Source organism: Cinclus cinclus, chromosome 8 (genome assembly GCF_963662255.1).
Source record: "Cinclus cinclus chromosome 8, bCinCin1.1, whole genome shotgun sequence".
Lineage (NCBI taxonomy): Eukaryota > Metazoa > Chordata > Aves > Passeriformes > Cinclidae > Cinclus > Cinclus cinclus.
In genome coordinates this window covers 4,499,521-4,515,714 of record NC_085053.1, presented here as the reverse complement: position 1 = coordinate 4,515,714, position 16,194 = coordinate 4,499,521, and the positions used below count along the sequence as shown (strand labels likewise).

At 38.2% G+C, this 16,194-nt stretch overlaps 1 protein-coding gene across 4 annotated transcripts in view; it reads left to right on the top strand.

Annotated features, from left to right (window-relative positions):
* Positions 1 to 16,194, top strand: part of RABGAP1L (RAB GTPase activating protein 1 like) — a 212,692-nt gene that overhangs the window by 112,189 nt on the left and 84,309 nt on the right. For all 4 annotated transcript variants that reach the window (XM_062497174.1, XM_062497171.1, XM_062497173.1 and 1 more), the window contains 3 exons: positions 3,108 to 3,182; positions 5,830 to 5,955; positions 7,336 to 7,479. In XM_062497174.1, the coding sequence (XP_062353158.1) occupies positions 3,108 to 3,182; positions 5,830 to 5,955; positions 7,336 to 7,479 (345 nt within the window). The remainder of the gene's footprint in view (positions 1 to 3,107; positions 3,183 to 5,829; positions 5,956 to 7,335; positions 7,480 to 16,194) is intronic.

The following is a 16,194-nucleotide window of genomic DNA, read 5'->3' as shown; positions in this document are numbered from 1 at the left end:
GGAAATGTGATGTGTATTAAGATTCCAAAGTCTCTTTGCACTGGGTAGATGCAATGAAATCATGTAGATTTTATAGACTTCATTAAAAACTAAACCTTTAGTTGTCAGGATTATGATATTTTGACTTAAGAGCAGAATCTTTCTTTGACCTAATTCTGATGCAGAGCTGAAGTTTGTGTCCAAGTATATGATGACAGCTGCTTGTCAAGATCAGAGTTTGAGGAAAGGACTGGTGGAAATGAATTTCAAAAAATTAACTTTCAAAAAAATTTCAAAGAAGTGGAAAAAGTGGACCAAGCAGTTAATTTTTTTTTTTAATGGTTTTTGGTTGCTTCAAAGGCCTTTTAATAATTACATCTTTTTACTGGGGCCCTTTGACATTTTTCTTCTATATAGGCAGTGTCCACTAATTAATTTCATTTTTTTATTTAAACCAGATTATTCAATACTTGCTGATTTGTAGTTCTATGGATCATTCTTTTTAGAAAAGTTTCAGTTTTTTCATCTCTTCTGTTTTAATCAAGCAATTAATGGTTTACCAGTTTACTTTTCCTCTCAATCTTTTTTGGATGAATACTGTCTGTTCTTAGTAAATTTTCAGTAATTTTATTCCCTTTAATTTATGATCTCTTCTGATATTCAGTTGTACACAGATCCTTCAACACATCCCCTGTTAGAAATGGTTCCAGCAGGATGACAAACCCTATGATTCTTCTGTAATAAAACAAATGCAGACAAAGTTCATGGGGATTTTCTGCTGGAGATTAAATGCAGCTTTCTTACACTGACCATATATTTTCCAAGCAGAGACTTTGCCCTCCTGCTCTCAGTGTTTTTGAAATGCATTTATTACAAGCTCAAATGTGTTTAGGAAGTTGATTATGAGAAACTTTGCTGTTCCTCCTTGATATTTTTGTTTTTAACTTCAGAGTGAGGATTTTTTTATACCCTCCTTGTTTCTCCTCTTTTGCTGTAACTTCAACTTCTTTCAGAATCTCATAAGAAGTATGTTTCAGTTTCTTACAACTTTCTGTACTTTTCAATCTGTGTCAGTTTTGGAAGCAGTTTGTTTTCTCCAGTGTGTTTGTTTCTCAGTACTTATTTTAAAATAACTTGATTGGATTAATTCATTGCTATTTTCAGCAAATTATTGACTAAAATGCTTCTCACAACAGAGAACCCTCAGGCATCGATAACTTGATCTTCATTTTTCAGCCTAGATTTTTAAAAGTAAATTAGAAGTGGTTTTATAGAGTATGAAGAAATCATGAATCACATTTTTTTTTGTAATTCTGCACATCTGTTTCTAAGCAGAGCTGACCTATCAAAACCAGGAATCATTTAGGAAAGCTACAGAGACAAGACATTAGGCATCTATAAACTGATAGATCTGGGGAACAAATAGATAAAGACTCATGATGGTGATTAACAGGTGAATTATTCTAGTTAGCCCTATAGAATATTAATTTAAGAGTCTAAAGTAATTTCTGTGAATTTAGTACTTAGTAGCTAATTAACTTCCTTATAGAGAGCATCCTTTTTTTTCCAAGTGAATTTTGTATCTGCCATTGTACACTCCTCAGGTTAGTTTTTACATTTCACTTTTGTGACTAGAGCTGTTTTAAACTGGTAAGCTGAATTGTGATGGTTCATTAAATATTTTTCAGTGATTTCTGTGACTTCTTGAATCTTCTTGGCCACTGAAACTGAGCAATGGGCTGGGATTATTTTCACTCAGCTCCTAACTAATCCCATCTAACAGCTTTCAGAAGAGTGGTGAGCAGTATAGACAAAGGGCACAGAGCTTCAAGTCCCAGGTCAGCTTTTTCCAAAGGAAATGTATAGCTGAATTGTTCTGAAACAGTGACCTTTAAAGGAGTGCTCAGGCTGCACTTACAGAAATCCTGTCTTTCAGAGTCATGTCAGAATTCCTCACAAATACTCCATTCTCCCCATCAGATGGAAAAGTGGATCTTCTGATCCTTGTGGCTCCTTTCTCGCCCTGGTCTCCCCTTTGCTTTGGTTTTCCCTGGCTGTAACCTCAGTACCTTGCTTATTCTCTCAGGATGTCTCTTCCTCTGATGTCAGTCCTGCTGCTGCTGCTTAGGCTTACTCAAGTTTCCACAAATTCTTAACGTCCTCTGACAGCTCTTTAAAAACAGTATCTGTCTTCTCATCTTCAAAAAATAAAGGGGAAGGAAAGGTTAGTTATTTTAGTTCGGGGATTTTTTAAGAGTAAGAAAAAGCACGTCTGTCATACCCTAGGAAAATAAGTCTTGTTCATTCTTCAGCATAACAAGGGCATGGAAAAACTGTTTCTGATGAAATCTTCAGGTGAAAGTACTTCTCAGCATAGGTCCTGTACTTAGGTCCTGTACTTGCATAATGTCAGAACTTGTTTTTCCAAAAACAAACGTTCACTTCCCCACAGCACAAAATACCCTGGTTTTCACGTTCTATTTGTTGCATTGGTAAAGTTCTATCATTACTCACCTGGGCAGAATTATCCTTGATTTAGGTGAAGGGAAATTGCATCCATCTCTTTTCAGGCTGAGTGAAAAATAAAAATAATAATTTAGAACTACAGCATCTGTGGAGGGTTGAGAGTGGCATGTAGGTTTTTTTAGAAAAGCCCTGAAAGAATGAGAGTGATTACAGTTTTACCCCCTGTATGATTTTAGCCTGAGTAGTGTTACACAGAGAATCATGGAGTGGCTTTGGCTGGAGGAGACATTAAAGTTCATTCCATTCCACCTAGTGCCATGGCCAGGGACATCTTCCACTGTCCCAAGCTGCTCCAAGCCCCATCCAGCCTGGCCTTGGACACTTCCAGGGATCCAGGGACAGCCACAGCTCCTCTGGGCACCCTGTGCCAGGGCCTGCCCACCCTCCCAGGGAGGAATTTTGTCCCAGTGTCCCATCTAACCCTGCCCTCTGTCCGTGGGAAAGCACTCATCCTGGCACTCCAGTTCCAGATGGAACATACTTCTTCAGCTTCCTTGTAGACCCCTTCAGACACTGGAAGTGTCCTGAATAGCTCATTGATGAGAACACAGTTGGTGATGCCTGTATGCATTTTAAATACAGTTTGACTTTTCTTTTTCTAGGCCTATTCTGTCTATGATGAAGACATTGGCTATTGCCAGGGACAGTCCTTCCTTGCAGCTGTGCTTCTACTTCATGTGAGTTTATTGCAAAATGAAAGCTTTGGTATCTGAAACCAATGCAGCTGTAAAATCAGCTGTTTATCCAAATCAAGTTTGACAGATATTTGCTGTTACTTATTTGCCTGTATTAATTTTCCTCTTGTTGCTTTTTGGCCATAGACATTAATGGCCTCTATCTTCATGAATCTAGATTTCCTTTATCTGGGAGAAATCTGTTAAATTCTCAAGTACTTCTGTGTGAAAACACGAAACCGATTTGTTACATATCAATTTTTTCTTTTAATTTAGTTGTCACCTGAGTGAGCTCCCTTTGTGTTTATGGGGAACTTTGTGAGACATTCTCAGAGCAGCTCGTCAAAGCACATAGCCACTAATTTTTTGGGAGATTTTTTTCTCCTAGGGATAATATATATTTATAATTTATAATATAAATAATTTTAATACTTATAATATTAAGCTTTATAATATCTGCTGATGGAAAGCTGATTTTTAACCATGATATTTTAGCCTGTAATCAAAAACTGCACAAAATTTGATCTCTTGCTTCCTTTATAAACACATGGGTGTATGTCCAGAGACAGATAAATAAATACACAGTTTTTATAGGTGCAAGATGCTTTGTATCTGATGTCTCTGTGGAAAAACAGCAGATTCAAATAGTGTATTTATTGAGATAAAGTATTGAGTATTTATTGAGATAAAGTCTATCTGAATAACACACTCCAAAGCTGAACCACAATTCTTACTCAAGCTCTTGCCTGCTTTTTCTCTCAGGTTTTAATTAGTAAATTATCAGTGAGGATTGAGATACCTTTTAAGATACCTTTTAAAGTGTGGGTTTGAGACAGCTGCTGGTGATATGGATGTTCCACATGCACTTCCTAAGGCATTTGGATCTCAAATTTGGATTAGTTTAAGTCGTAATTCCTAGTGAGAGCTGTAACTCTTTGAAGTCTTGAGAAACCTGATACACAGCAACAGTATTGCAGAGAAGCTTTAGATCTTTTAAGAATAAACCTGAATTAGTCCTATTACTGCAGTCTAACATATACTGTAAAATAGTTTATCTAAGTTATTTTGCAATTAATTTTTTTACCCAAAGCTGGATTTTGAAGTTCCACTGGAAAAAGAGCCATTGAGGGTTGTTTAGAAGTGTGTGGCTGTCACATTGTTAACATTTGAGTAATACCTCAGCTTCTCTACCTCAGTTCCACGTTGTCATTACTACAAAGAATCAACTCTTTTTTTAGTGTTTCTGGAGCTGGAAGAAGTTGCCCTATACACTGGGGATGCTAAATGGAAATCACACTCATTTTAATATGTCCTTTATAACATTTGGTTTCATCAGAGGATGTTAAAGTGAAATGCTTAGAGAAAGGGGAAGCAAGGAGTCTCAATGAACCTTTTGGTCAGGATACAATTATTTCTTCCCTTTGTGGCTTTTATATGCTGTCATTTGGGATCCAGCTAAAATTGTGATTATGAGCTTTGAAATTCCTAAGAATTTGTCTTGAGTAAATCAAGCCCAGACTGATAGGTATCAGCCAATCTGGTAATCCTTTGTGCTAACCAGGTACTTTCTTTTATGGTGTCTGAAAATGAAAATGAAACTGCCCATGGCCTTAATCTTGGGCTGAGCATAAGATGAAACCCTGAAGGAAAATATCAAGAGTCTAAAATTCCTGTTGAAGAAAATGCTGAGCTTTCAGCTGTAGCCAATGTTTGATAAGAAGCTGGCAGTAGGCCAAATGAGTGGATACACTAAAAGGTCAAAGTTCTTGATTCTCAGTAATGGTTTTCATTTGTTACAATCTGCTGCTTCCAAAAGAAAGCACGTTTTTAATGTGGTGGAAGGGTTGATTTGGATTCTGTTGGTGCCTGTCATCATTGTGTTACCTGAAGGCACAGGGGAAGATGATGTGGAGGTTTAGTGACCCAGGGCTTCCTACCAATTCAGCATTCAGAGGGCTCAGGCTAACAAACAGAAGTGTAGAGTGGCTCAGTCAGCTTTTGTTAGTAGCACCTTCCAAACAACTGTTGGATGAGAAATTTTGGTCAGAATGAAGCAGAGGTTATGGAAGTAGGGATTCTGAAAAAATCAGCATGTTAATAGTTGGGGTTGTGGGAAATCTAACTTCAGAGTTTGATGTCCTGAGGTTTGGATGAAAGTGGATAAGCACTGTTCTCACTAGAGGTTGGTTGTACCTTAGTTTTCCTGAATTTTTCCCATTTAACTAAGTATCTCTCAGTAGACATCACAGTCATGACTTGTTGCCTTTTTGTTTTCATTCTTTTTTATTTTAAAATTGCTTTTGTGTGCCTGAGAATTGTGTACTAGTTGTTCTCATACCTCTTTGACAAAAACAATGCTGCTGACAGTTGTGCTGCTGTAGGGATGTAGACATACACGAACCTGTGATTTGATCCCACATTTTCTTCAAAGAAGGCCTTACAGAGCCAAATTCAGGTGCTCATCAATGAAAATAGTCCCACTGAGATTTTAGTTGGTTAATTTGGCATTCACAGTAGTTGGTTGAAAGTTTTAATATGTCCCTTGTTCTGAATTCGTTGTGCATAAGGTGTTTAACTATGTGTGTCTGTGTAAGGCATGTACAGCCTTAGCTCCATTATTAACCTTATTTTTGTGTATTTTTCCAAACAGATGCCAGAGGAGCAGGCATTCTGTGTATTTGTGAAAATAATGTATGACTATGGCTTGAGGGACCTCTACAGAAATAACTTTGAAGATCTCCATTGCAAATTTTTCCAACTGGAGAAGTTAATGCAGGTGGGGCCAGAGTAACAGATTCTCCTTTGATTTGTTTCATAAATGGAAATAATGGCGTGAAGAAGAGATAAATGCTTTGCTTCCAGAAGCTACTGGACAATAAAACCACCTCTCCAGGGAAGTGTAATAGCTGAACTCAAACATAATGAGTCGGGTTTGTTTCTAGTTCCTTTTGTCTCTGATATACCACTTCTGCAGTTAATCTTTGTATCCAAACAGAGCAGGTATTTGCTCCCCTCGTTTGTTTGCTCCCTCTCTTTTTCAGGTGTTTCTTAGAGAAAATGTCTCTGTGCTACTGAGGTCAGTATATCCTTTGGACTGCCTCCATCAGTGTCCTACTTTCCATGAATTATGTGGGTGTTAACAGGTCAGGCAAATCAGGACATCCTGATGCTTATGAAATAGCAATCAAGTGTGGACCACTGGGCAGGTTTTACTGTCTCTTCAGAGACTCTGCTCTGTTTTGGGTGGAATTACTTGATCCAGCAGTTTAGCATAACTAAAGGACTGCAAATATTATACATTGTTATTCTGACTAATAAGGACTTACAGTTTGTTCAGCTCTACCCTTCTGTTGGCACTGTGAAAAGCTGCTTGCTGAAGTCAGTTCTCACAGATAATCATAGGTACCTCTGTGGGATATACTGAAGCCAAACAAAACAGGCTATTTTTAATTTAATGGTATTTTTTCAGATGTCAAATTGTGCATATTTCATACTTGATGGAGTGGAATTGCATACTAATTAATGTGATACTTCAGCATATGGTCTTCTCAGTATTTACTTATGTCCACAAAGATTTTTGTTAACAAACAAAACAGATTTTATTAACAAATATACTCTTAACAAAGATACTTTATTAAATGACCGTATCATCACGGTTCAGTAGGATTTTCTGTGCTTATTTTGTGTTGCTTGAATGTGCTCTAGTTAGAGAAATGATCAGATGGAGTGGTCTGCTCTGTTGCTTTCAAGCTCTGCAAATTGATCTGGTTCCAGTAGCCATTGTTTTTTTGGTGGCAGAAGCATTTATAGCAAGACACAGCAAAATAATAACTTTAAAATATACACCATGACATAGATTTTACAACTGCTCTGCCTTTCGACTGCTGAAGATTCTGTAATTTCTCAGTGCAGTCTCAGTGTGTTCTTTGATACTGTGATAGAATCCACTGTGGATATCTTACTAAAAACTGTAACCATGGGATGCCTTGGCATTGAAATTTATCAAGAAACATCTTCATTGCCCAAGAGAAGCCAGGCTTTCACTTTATTATGTTTTTTGGTATTTAGCAGCCCTGGTCCTTACTGGAAGTATGGATGAAGAACTCAAATGAATGAGTGATATTGAAACATCCAATTTTTTTTTCCTTTGTTCCAGGAGCAGTTACCAGACTTGCACAGCCATTTCTCAGACCTCAATTTGGAAGCTCACATGTATGCATCCCAGTGGTTCCTCACTCTTTTTACTGCCAAGTTTCCACTCTGCATGGTCTTCCACATCATTGACTTACTACTTTGTGAGGTAAAAAAAATATGGAATCAGAAATTCCTTCCTCTACTCCATCAATGTTTCTTCTTGTTTTGTTTTGTTGAAGTCCTTTACTGCTTAATTGTAAAATGAGTATAACTAAGTTATGTAGAAACCATGGTTATATTGAACAGAAGATGTTCAGTGAAACACTGGTTTGGTTTAAAAATTAGAACTGTGGATTGCCTCATTTTTTGCCGAGGGGTCTAATTAAGAATATCCAATGCACACACCTGTTTTTCATTTAATTTGTTAAATGATTATTCAGAGTTAGGAATTGTAGTTTCTTGAAGACACCTAGTAAGGAAAGCTCTCCAAGTGGCCTGACTCAGAGTGCCCACAGATAGAAATGGTGGTGCATGTTGCTTTGGTGGCCTGATATTAAACCAAGAGTGAGAGGGGCCAAACACAAATGAAGGAAGCTTCTTCCTCTTGTTTTTTTTTCCCTGCTATTCCAACTAGGAACACACTACTCCAGATACAAAATGGTGTGTGTGTCTATGCTGTAGACATATCTACACTTTCTTTTAAAAGCCAGTCAGAATAGATTGATAATCTAGAATATTTATTTTGGTAAAATACCAGTCTTTCCTTTGGCAAATGAGAAGTCAGAGCATCTGTGGCATTACACCTGCTTTTAAACCTGTCACTGATTTCCTCTCAAATTTCAAGGGGTCACAAACATGAAAATAAATAGATGGATAAAATATTTGATAATTTTAAAGGTGAAGGCTTCACGAGTATGAAACACTGTTGACTCTAGTTCATTTTGTTAATTTTTATTGTGAAGTATTTTGTCTGAGCATCTTCAGGCTTGTTGCATGTGCCTTGGTAGGAATCAGTGCTTGTGATATTTCTTATTCTGCCTATTGGTGCTCAGTTATCAAAGCAAGGTAGGGTAATATTGGCAATGTTTATCTCAATGTGTCTGAAGCAATTACAGTGGGAAAGAAGGTGAAAATCCAAGGTGAAATCCAAGGTGAAATCCAAGGAAAAAGTAAGAGAGTGCAACATTAGAACATGCTAGGGAAAGGGAAGCATTGTAGTGTTTGTGGAGGGTATTCATACACAGCTAAAGAAACCTCTTTAACTACAGCTAAAAATAAACCAGAAAGAGTAAGAAAATTTATTTCTAGTGAGAACATACATGCAGACATCTTGAGAAAGAGTGGGGCAGTGTGGAGAAAACATCCTGAAGCAAACAGTGTTGGCTATCAGAAAATTGCTCCTAACATTCAGGAGTCAACCACTCTCAAGTAATGAGCAGTTCTGAGAATTTGTGGGAGGGGAATAGATTAGTCATGATAAAATAAAAATCTAGTTGGCCCTCTTTGTAGACAGCAAGTCAGTTCTGTAGGCATATGACAGGCAGAAGCAGGAAGAAACCATTTCTTGACAGAGGACTGGAGTTGTGTGTCCAGTCAGCCTCTGGAAGGAGTTATGGGGGTAATCAAAACATAATTTTTTCTGCATAAATTGTTCCTTACTTTATCTCTGAACAACCAGCATGCTGGTAATTCTGGCAGCTGGTAGGAGAAAAAACAGTGGCAGCTGCTAAGACTGAAACATATTCTGCAGAAAAAAAATCCCCAGAAAAGCAAGAAGCCTTTGCAGTGAAGTGTTTTAAGTTTTTAAAAACAAGCTTCCTGCCTTTTCCTTAATTTGTCATGGATAACAGATGAATTTTAAGCACCCTTCAAGTTCCTGACTTAAGCTTTCTCCACATCCTTGTCCTGTCTGTGTTTACAAAATGTTTGCATTCGGTGCAACTCTTATAGGAAAGAAAAAAATAGGGGAAGAAAACCATTTAAAATCGTTGCTGAATGCATCCTGCCAACTAATAATTTTAAGGGAGCCTCTCTTGAAAATATTTGAATTATGGGTGAACAATTTGTGTCTTGGAATAGCTGATCTCTAGAGGTCCCTTCCAACCCCAGCCATTCAGTGGTTCCATGTTAAGCCAGAATCTTTGTACTGGCTTGGGTTTTGATTTTTAATTGTGGCTGGAAGAGTGAAATCGTACAGATTTCACTTTCAGTTACAGATACTCAACTTTCAATCCAGAGAGGAAAAATACCTGTTGGAAGTGCTGTAATTTCCCAACTAACCAGGGAAGATTTTTTCCCCTGCCTGTACAGTGGAACAGTGGCACAAGCTGAGGATGGAACTCTTGGGCAGAAGCATAGCTATGAAAAAGGAGTTAAAGTTATGATGGGAATTAAGTTTTATGAAGAAATTTTTTAAATCCCATCAAAGTGAGTGTCACTACAGTCAAGGTCTTGCATCATTCTCACATGAAGTATTGCTTCAGAGCAGTTTCCAATAAATTCACACAAATTTGGGATTTGCCATGGCTTCTGTGTGACTGTCTGTTGTCACCAGACTGTTGAAGATGTGATTAAACCCTTCAGTTTCTCGTGCTCTTAGAATATTGTCTGAATAGTTCTGGGGCAGCATGTGTCACCCATCCCCATGTAGAAATGACATATTTGGAAGTCTTTTTCTTCCCCGCGACAGAAGCTTGAAGAGAAATTTGGGCTTCCAGGCAGGTACACCGCCACAGTGCCGTGGTGTATCTTATAAAATTTAGCTGCTTGTAATAAAAACACAAACCTATTGAGCCAGGTGAAAGTTGTAAAGTGATTACAGCAAACTGTGCGTTGGAGCCTGGAGATCTTCCTACATCGTTCCTTTTAGCTGCTTGTCGCAGTTGTTTCATTTTTCTTTTCTCTTTTTTTTTCCCCCTTTGCTGTTTCTTGTTTGCATTGAAGAAATTTTTTTGTTGATGAAACGCAGAGTTGTATTTGGACTTGTCAGTCTTATCTGTCAATATGACATGATTTTATTGAACATTTCACAAGCCTGCTCAGTTTTGCTGTCTCCTTTTGTTCTATTTTAAATTATTTATTTAAAGTCGTGCTCAGAAATAGCAATTCATCTAGGTAAAGCTCTTGTCACTCAGAGCTGTCCCCAGTGCAACAGCTGCACCTCAGCTGTGCTACAGAATATCAGTTGACATTTCACTTCCTTTTGCATTTTAAACTATTCAATTTAAAATGAAAATATTTGTTTTAAAAACACTAAATAAATTACCTTCAGTAGGCATTTAGAAGAGAAAAACAACCCAACCAGTTGGCAGATAATCAGATAAGCGTTTTTAAAATTTTCATTATTTTTCTCCCTGCTTTAAAAAGAAAATTCTTTAACCTTTTGTGATATATACAGTGCTGCCAAAGCTAAAGGAAGTGGAGAACTCAAGCTGTCATTCCAGTATTAGACGAGAATTTTGAAACACAATGATTAAACTCCATTTTAGATTGATCTGGCTATTTTTGTGTGTAGTTTTGGGGGATATAAAATACTTCAGGATGATACTTCTCTCCTTTTTGGAATATGCAAAAACATCTCCTGCACGCTGCCCTACCTGGGCTGGCAGAGATAGTTGTTTGTTTTAGTGTCATAATATATAATTTGACTATGTAATTGAACTACTAAGTTAACAGTTTGACTACTAAGCTGCCATTCTGACTGGATCACGACAGGATTCGACAGGATGCAGCTGATTATCTGTTTTGAACATGAAATTACTTAATGTTTACTAATACAGCTAATAGCAGAGAAGGAAAAATGCCTTTCACAGGACCGCACAGCACAGTGCAAGAAGGGGGAATTGAAAGCTAGGATACCATCACTCCTTGGCCTTTATTTATCAACTGTTGCTTCCAGAATATTGTGTAAAATATTCTGCTATAATGAAGGCCGGTAGGTGTCTTGAAAAGCCTTTTAAAATGTGAACAATGCGGTGCTAGTAAGTGAACACTTACTGATAGTAAAAGTGTGGCACCACATTGTGGAGATCTGGCTACTGGGAGCTCTCCTTCCTAATGAAGCATTGACAGTCAGAGCAGAATTGCAGGTATTGACACTGAAGATTTGATTTGTGTCTTGTGTGTGTCTTGCTGGGGATGGATGTGCCAGGAAACGCCGTATGGCACCGCCCAGGGCTGGCCGGCACCGCGCGACGGCTGACTGAGGAGGAGAGACCATAATAGCCTGCTATTTTTTATCTGTCACTGTCAGATACTTCTGAGATGCCTTCAACAGAGTTGAGAAAGAACAGATTAACATTTCAATTTATTAAACTTCCTCAGGAATTGAGTCAAGAGCAAGCCTACTTCTGCTGTAAATCTGCACTGAGATGAAATGTGAATTAAATAAAAGATTGTGCACAGTTGTTTATCTTCTGTAGATCTATAGGGAAAGACAGACTGAACTTTCTGGACTTACTTTTATTGCCATGTTGTCTACATTTGTCAGCCTTTCCAGTTGTGAATATTTTAAGAAATCGTACAAAACAGAAGAATGGACCTGCTAGAAATAAAATCTCTTATAGTAACAGCATATTAAAACCTGGACTTAAATTCTAAGTAGGCATAGGTCTGTGCTGGAGCTGCCTGCATTATTTCAGTACTATTTTCCAGAGCGAAGTCAATGTCATACATGTTAGTTAGAAAAGGCCAGGAGCCGTCTGTTTGTTTTCCTTTTAGGAATGCAGGCAAACAAATTTTGGCATTTAGACTGTGTTTCCTCCTGCCCAATCCCTTTGCATCAGGCCTGCTGGAGAGCTGAGCTTTGCTGAAGTCTTTATCAGCCACTGCTGTTTCATGTAAAGAGACTGGAAAGGATTTCTTTCCCAGTCTACTATAATTAGCTTTTAATTCATTTAGAAGAAGGAGAATAGGTGTTCTCAGACTCCAGATGGATGACTAGAATTTGAATGTGGATGTCCAGTGGTAATGCTGGTTTGTTGCATTCAGGGATCTGCTCTCATGTCAACCATCATGGTCTTTTTTTGTTGCAGAAGTGGGAGGTCTGCAATGGAGATAACCTCAGGTTTACTAGAATTGTATGTCTGGCTTTTATGTAGTTAGATGAGTTACTTAAATCCAAAGGAAAAGTAATTTTAGCCTAATTCATCTGATGATCTACAGCTGTAATCTGCTATGGGGGCTTTTCAGCACTAGAACAGAAATTAACATAAAAAGACAGAAAGAATGATGTAGGATTTGATTGTGTGTGTGCTGCACGAGGAACTTATTAAAGCTTTTGGATGTGTGTGTTTAAAACATTCAGATTATATTGATAAACAGTTTTAAGTTCTTTTCAACATGAAGGTTACAAGTAGTATAAGGTGCTTGGATGTAAAATTCAGTCAACAGCAAAAATGCTGGAGGTGTGTAGTACCATGAGGGGGACCACAAAACATTCTAACAGAATTTCTAATAATTCAGGCTTGGACCAAGGTTAAGAGCGTTTATTTAATAGAGAACGGAATCTGAGAGGTTCTCGGAGAGGGTTTAGCCTAACCCTTGACTCAAGGTTGTCCAGGTGTTCCCATGAGCATCCATAATTTATGGATCTTATAGTCATGGCTGCTGCTTTGTTTATCCCCAAAATAACAAGGCTGATGATAAATGCTCAGCATGAGCAAAGGAAAAACAGTCTCACAACAGTCTGCAATCCAAGATAACCTATGAGAACAGAAGGTACCTTTTGGGTGATGTAGATAAATTTTGTAGTCTAAATGTTAAGGCTACTTCTTAGAGATGTTCTAAGATCAAGGTGAAGAGCATGCCAAGGATGAGTGACCAGTTTGAATGACTTCTTTTGGACCTTAGAAGGGTGACACATGTAATGTCATGTTCTCACTATGTCTCTGAATTACTTTCCCCATTGCTCATGAAATATTTTAACCACCTGCTAGTTGATGTTCACTTAGTTGTTTTTTCTAGGAATACAGTAAATTTCCATAATGCTTACTTAACACTAGTGCCATCTGCTGTATTGGAATAGCAGCATATCCTAAACAGTCTTGGCAAGCTTCAAAAACACTTTAGAAATAACTGAAGGAAAGTATCATAAATGGGAGAGTGCCATTCCATGAGCAAATCCAGGAAGCTGAGGTAATTTGGGAAATGTTTTTAAAGAAGAGGATAGTGCAGTCTGCCTGTGCCAAAACACTTTCCGTTGCTTTGTGCTTGGAATTTGAGGCTGTTAAGAATTTTCTAAATACGTGGAATCAAAGTGTGAAGTTTGCATTTGACTCATTGTTGGAAAGGAAAGACCAATGTCAGGGTTCAGAGAGACGAGGGCCAGGGCTGTGTCATGGCAGGGAAAGGGAGAGGATGAGGAATCACTGGGAAGAAGATCAGAAGGAGTGTAGGGGGGCAGATGCTGATTTAGTGTGGGCATGTATTTTTGTTTTTCTTTGTGCTGTGTGCACACAGGTAGAGGGGGAACGAGGCACAGCTCTCTGTCAAGACATGTTCTGAACTCCTTACCTCATCTGCTTTCATGAAAACTGGGATCTGAAAGATCCCTTCTCTTCTGAGCACATCTAACAGCCATGCCCTGTTTCCCTACCAGAGCTGGAGGACCTGTCTTACCTAAAGAGATGAGACCTCTTTTTCTCTCCTTGTGTGTGATAATACCCTTGGTGCCTAGGGTGGATTTAGGTCCCTTTCCTTGTCCCTGTATTAATCAGTTTTGGAAGAAGGGACAGAAATGTCTAAAAACCCTGCAGTTTAAAGCTTTGCAGTCCAGAAGAGTACAGTTACTGTATGGCTTAGTTGACACATGCTGCTAGCCCATAATCAGTTGCTGGTGTATTAGGAATGTATCATTGCAGAAATACCTCATGCAAGGGCGCATGCAAGTTTGATATGTGGAAAAGACTTAAAATTCTGTGGCTGTAATTTTTATTCTTTTCAAACAGTCACACATAATTATGAAACACTTTGTCATTACGAAACAATGTCAAGTTAACTTCTGTTGAATAGCTAGTTTCCCTTTAAATAAAGGAAAATTCAGTTACTAGAAAGCTGGAAGATGTTCATGTCATGTGGGGCTTGAGACTCCTCAGCCCTTGAGGAAGTGCTTAGTTGACTCTTATATCTGTCTTTTTTACCTGGTGCTGAACTTTAGAAATACTTTTATTCTTTGCAAACAGTCACAGAAGGTGGAGAGGAAAAAAATGTTAATCTCACAGCAGTCTCTACATTCATTCAGCCATAGCAACATCTCAGCAGCAAATGACATGAAAACCACCCAAAACATGCAAATATTCACTTCTAAATCCCATTTATTTGTATTAAAAGCAATCAAATAAACAAAATTTCATGTGAAACCATACTAATACAGGTTCATGGCTGCCTGGTATTTATTGTGTGCTGTTTTATGCTGCAAAATCCAGACAAGTGACACAAGTCAATGCAGAATCCCCTGGCATTGTTTTTGCCATCTCCCTGGTACCTGCTTCTCTTAATAATTTAATCAACTGGTTTTAATTGGGTGTGTGTATTTTTCATGGAATCATAGGATCAGAGGGGAGATTTCTGTGTTCTCTCCTTTTCTGAGTTGTAATGTTTCCTAGTGGGAGGTCTGGGGGAAGCCCAGTCTGAGAACTCAGCGGTACTCATATGTTAGCAGTAAGATATCTTTGTAATTTTTTTGTTTGTTCTTTTCCTTTAGTAAGAAAGCTGTATCTGTTGTTTACACAAAACCGGCTAATTCGCGTTGTGCCTTATTTGAACAAGAGTTTTTACCATTTTTTCCTTTAGTCATCTTGTCATTGAACTAGAATAAATGTACAAGCTGCACAAACTCTGCCTAAAAGATGTTAATCAAATGCCCCTACAGAGCATATTCCAAGCTGCCCTGCTTACAAAGGGAGGTTTGAGCTTCAGACCATATCTTCATCTTGTCAACAAAAAAATTGCGTGTTCTCAACATATGAGAGTTGCCAAGTAATTGTTTTGCTGGAAGCCATCTAAAACATAAATAGAATTTTAATTTGCCTTTAGAGTCTGTAACCCCAATTGCCCTCTGTACTCCATTGAAAGACTGTGCAACTGAACACATAATTACGAAACACTTTGTCATTATGAAACAATGTCAAGTTAACTTCTGTTGAATAGCTAGTTTCCCTTTAAAGAAAGGAAAATTCAGTTACTAGAAAGCTGGAAGATGTTCGTATCATGTGGGGCTTGAGACTTCTCAGCCCTTAAGGAGCTGCTTAGTTGACTCTTGTATTTGTCTTTTATACCTGGTGCTCAACTTTAGAAATATTTTTTCAGTACCCTGTTTCCTTTTACATGTCATGCATATCTAGGGGGAAAAGAACACAGATAAAGAGATTGATGAATTAAATTTCCTTTTTTTTGTAAAAGAGATTAACTCCCTTTTGTTGGTGAAGATGGTATTGCTGTGTAAACAGAGGAAGGTCTGTCATGGGGTCTGGGTTGGAGAGGGAGAGATGCTAATATTGAATATAGCCTGTCTTCTCCTTAGACTTCTGTCTAAAGTCGTCCCCAGTGCAAATGTCCAGATATACATGAATAAATTGTTTGGCCTCACTCAGCTCTGTGCTTGGCTGTTGAATTTTGCTTGTTGCAAGTATTGGTTTGCTGCCCCTTGACTTCCTTTTTTCCAGCCTCTGGGCAGATTTGCTGGGTCAGATGAATAAATCTGCCTCCTCCCTTCAGCAGGAAGCCACAGGCAGCCTTTCTGTCACAGAGATCTCACTGAATGCAAACTGGGTCCCATAGAATTGCATCTTTACCAGTCTGTTTGTTCTTCGTTCCCAGTCTTCTTTTCAGACCTTTTCAAAAGTAATCTTGTTTCAGTGTGCAGAGGGACTCAAAGAGGCTT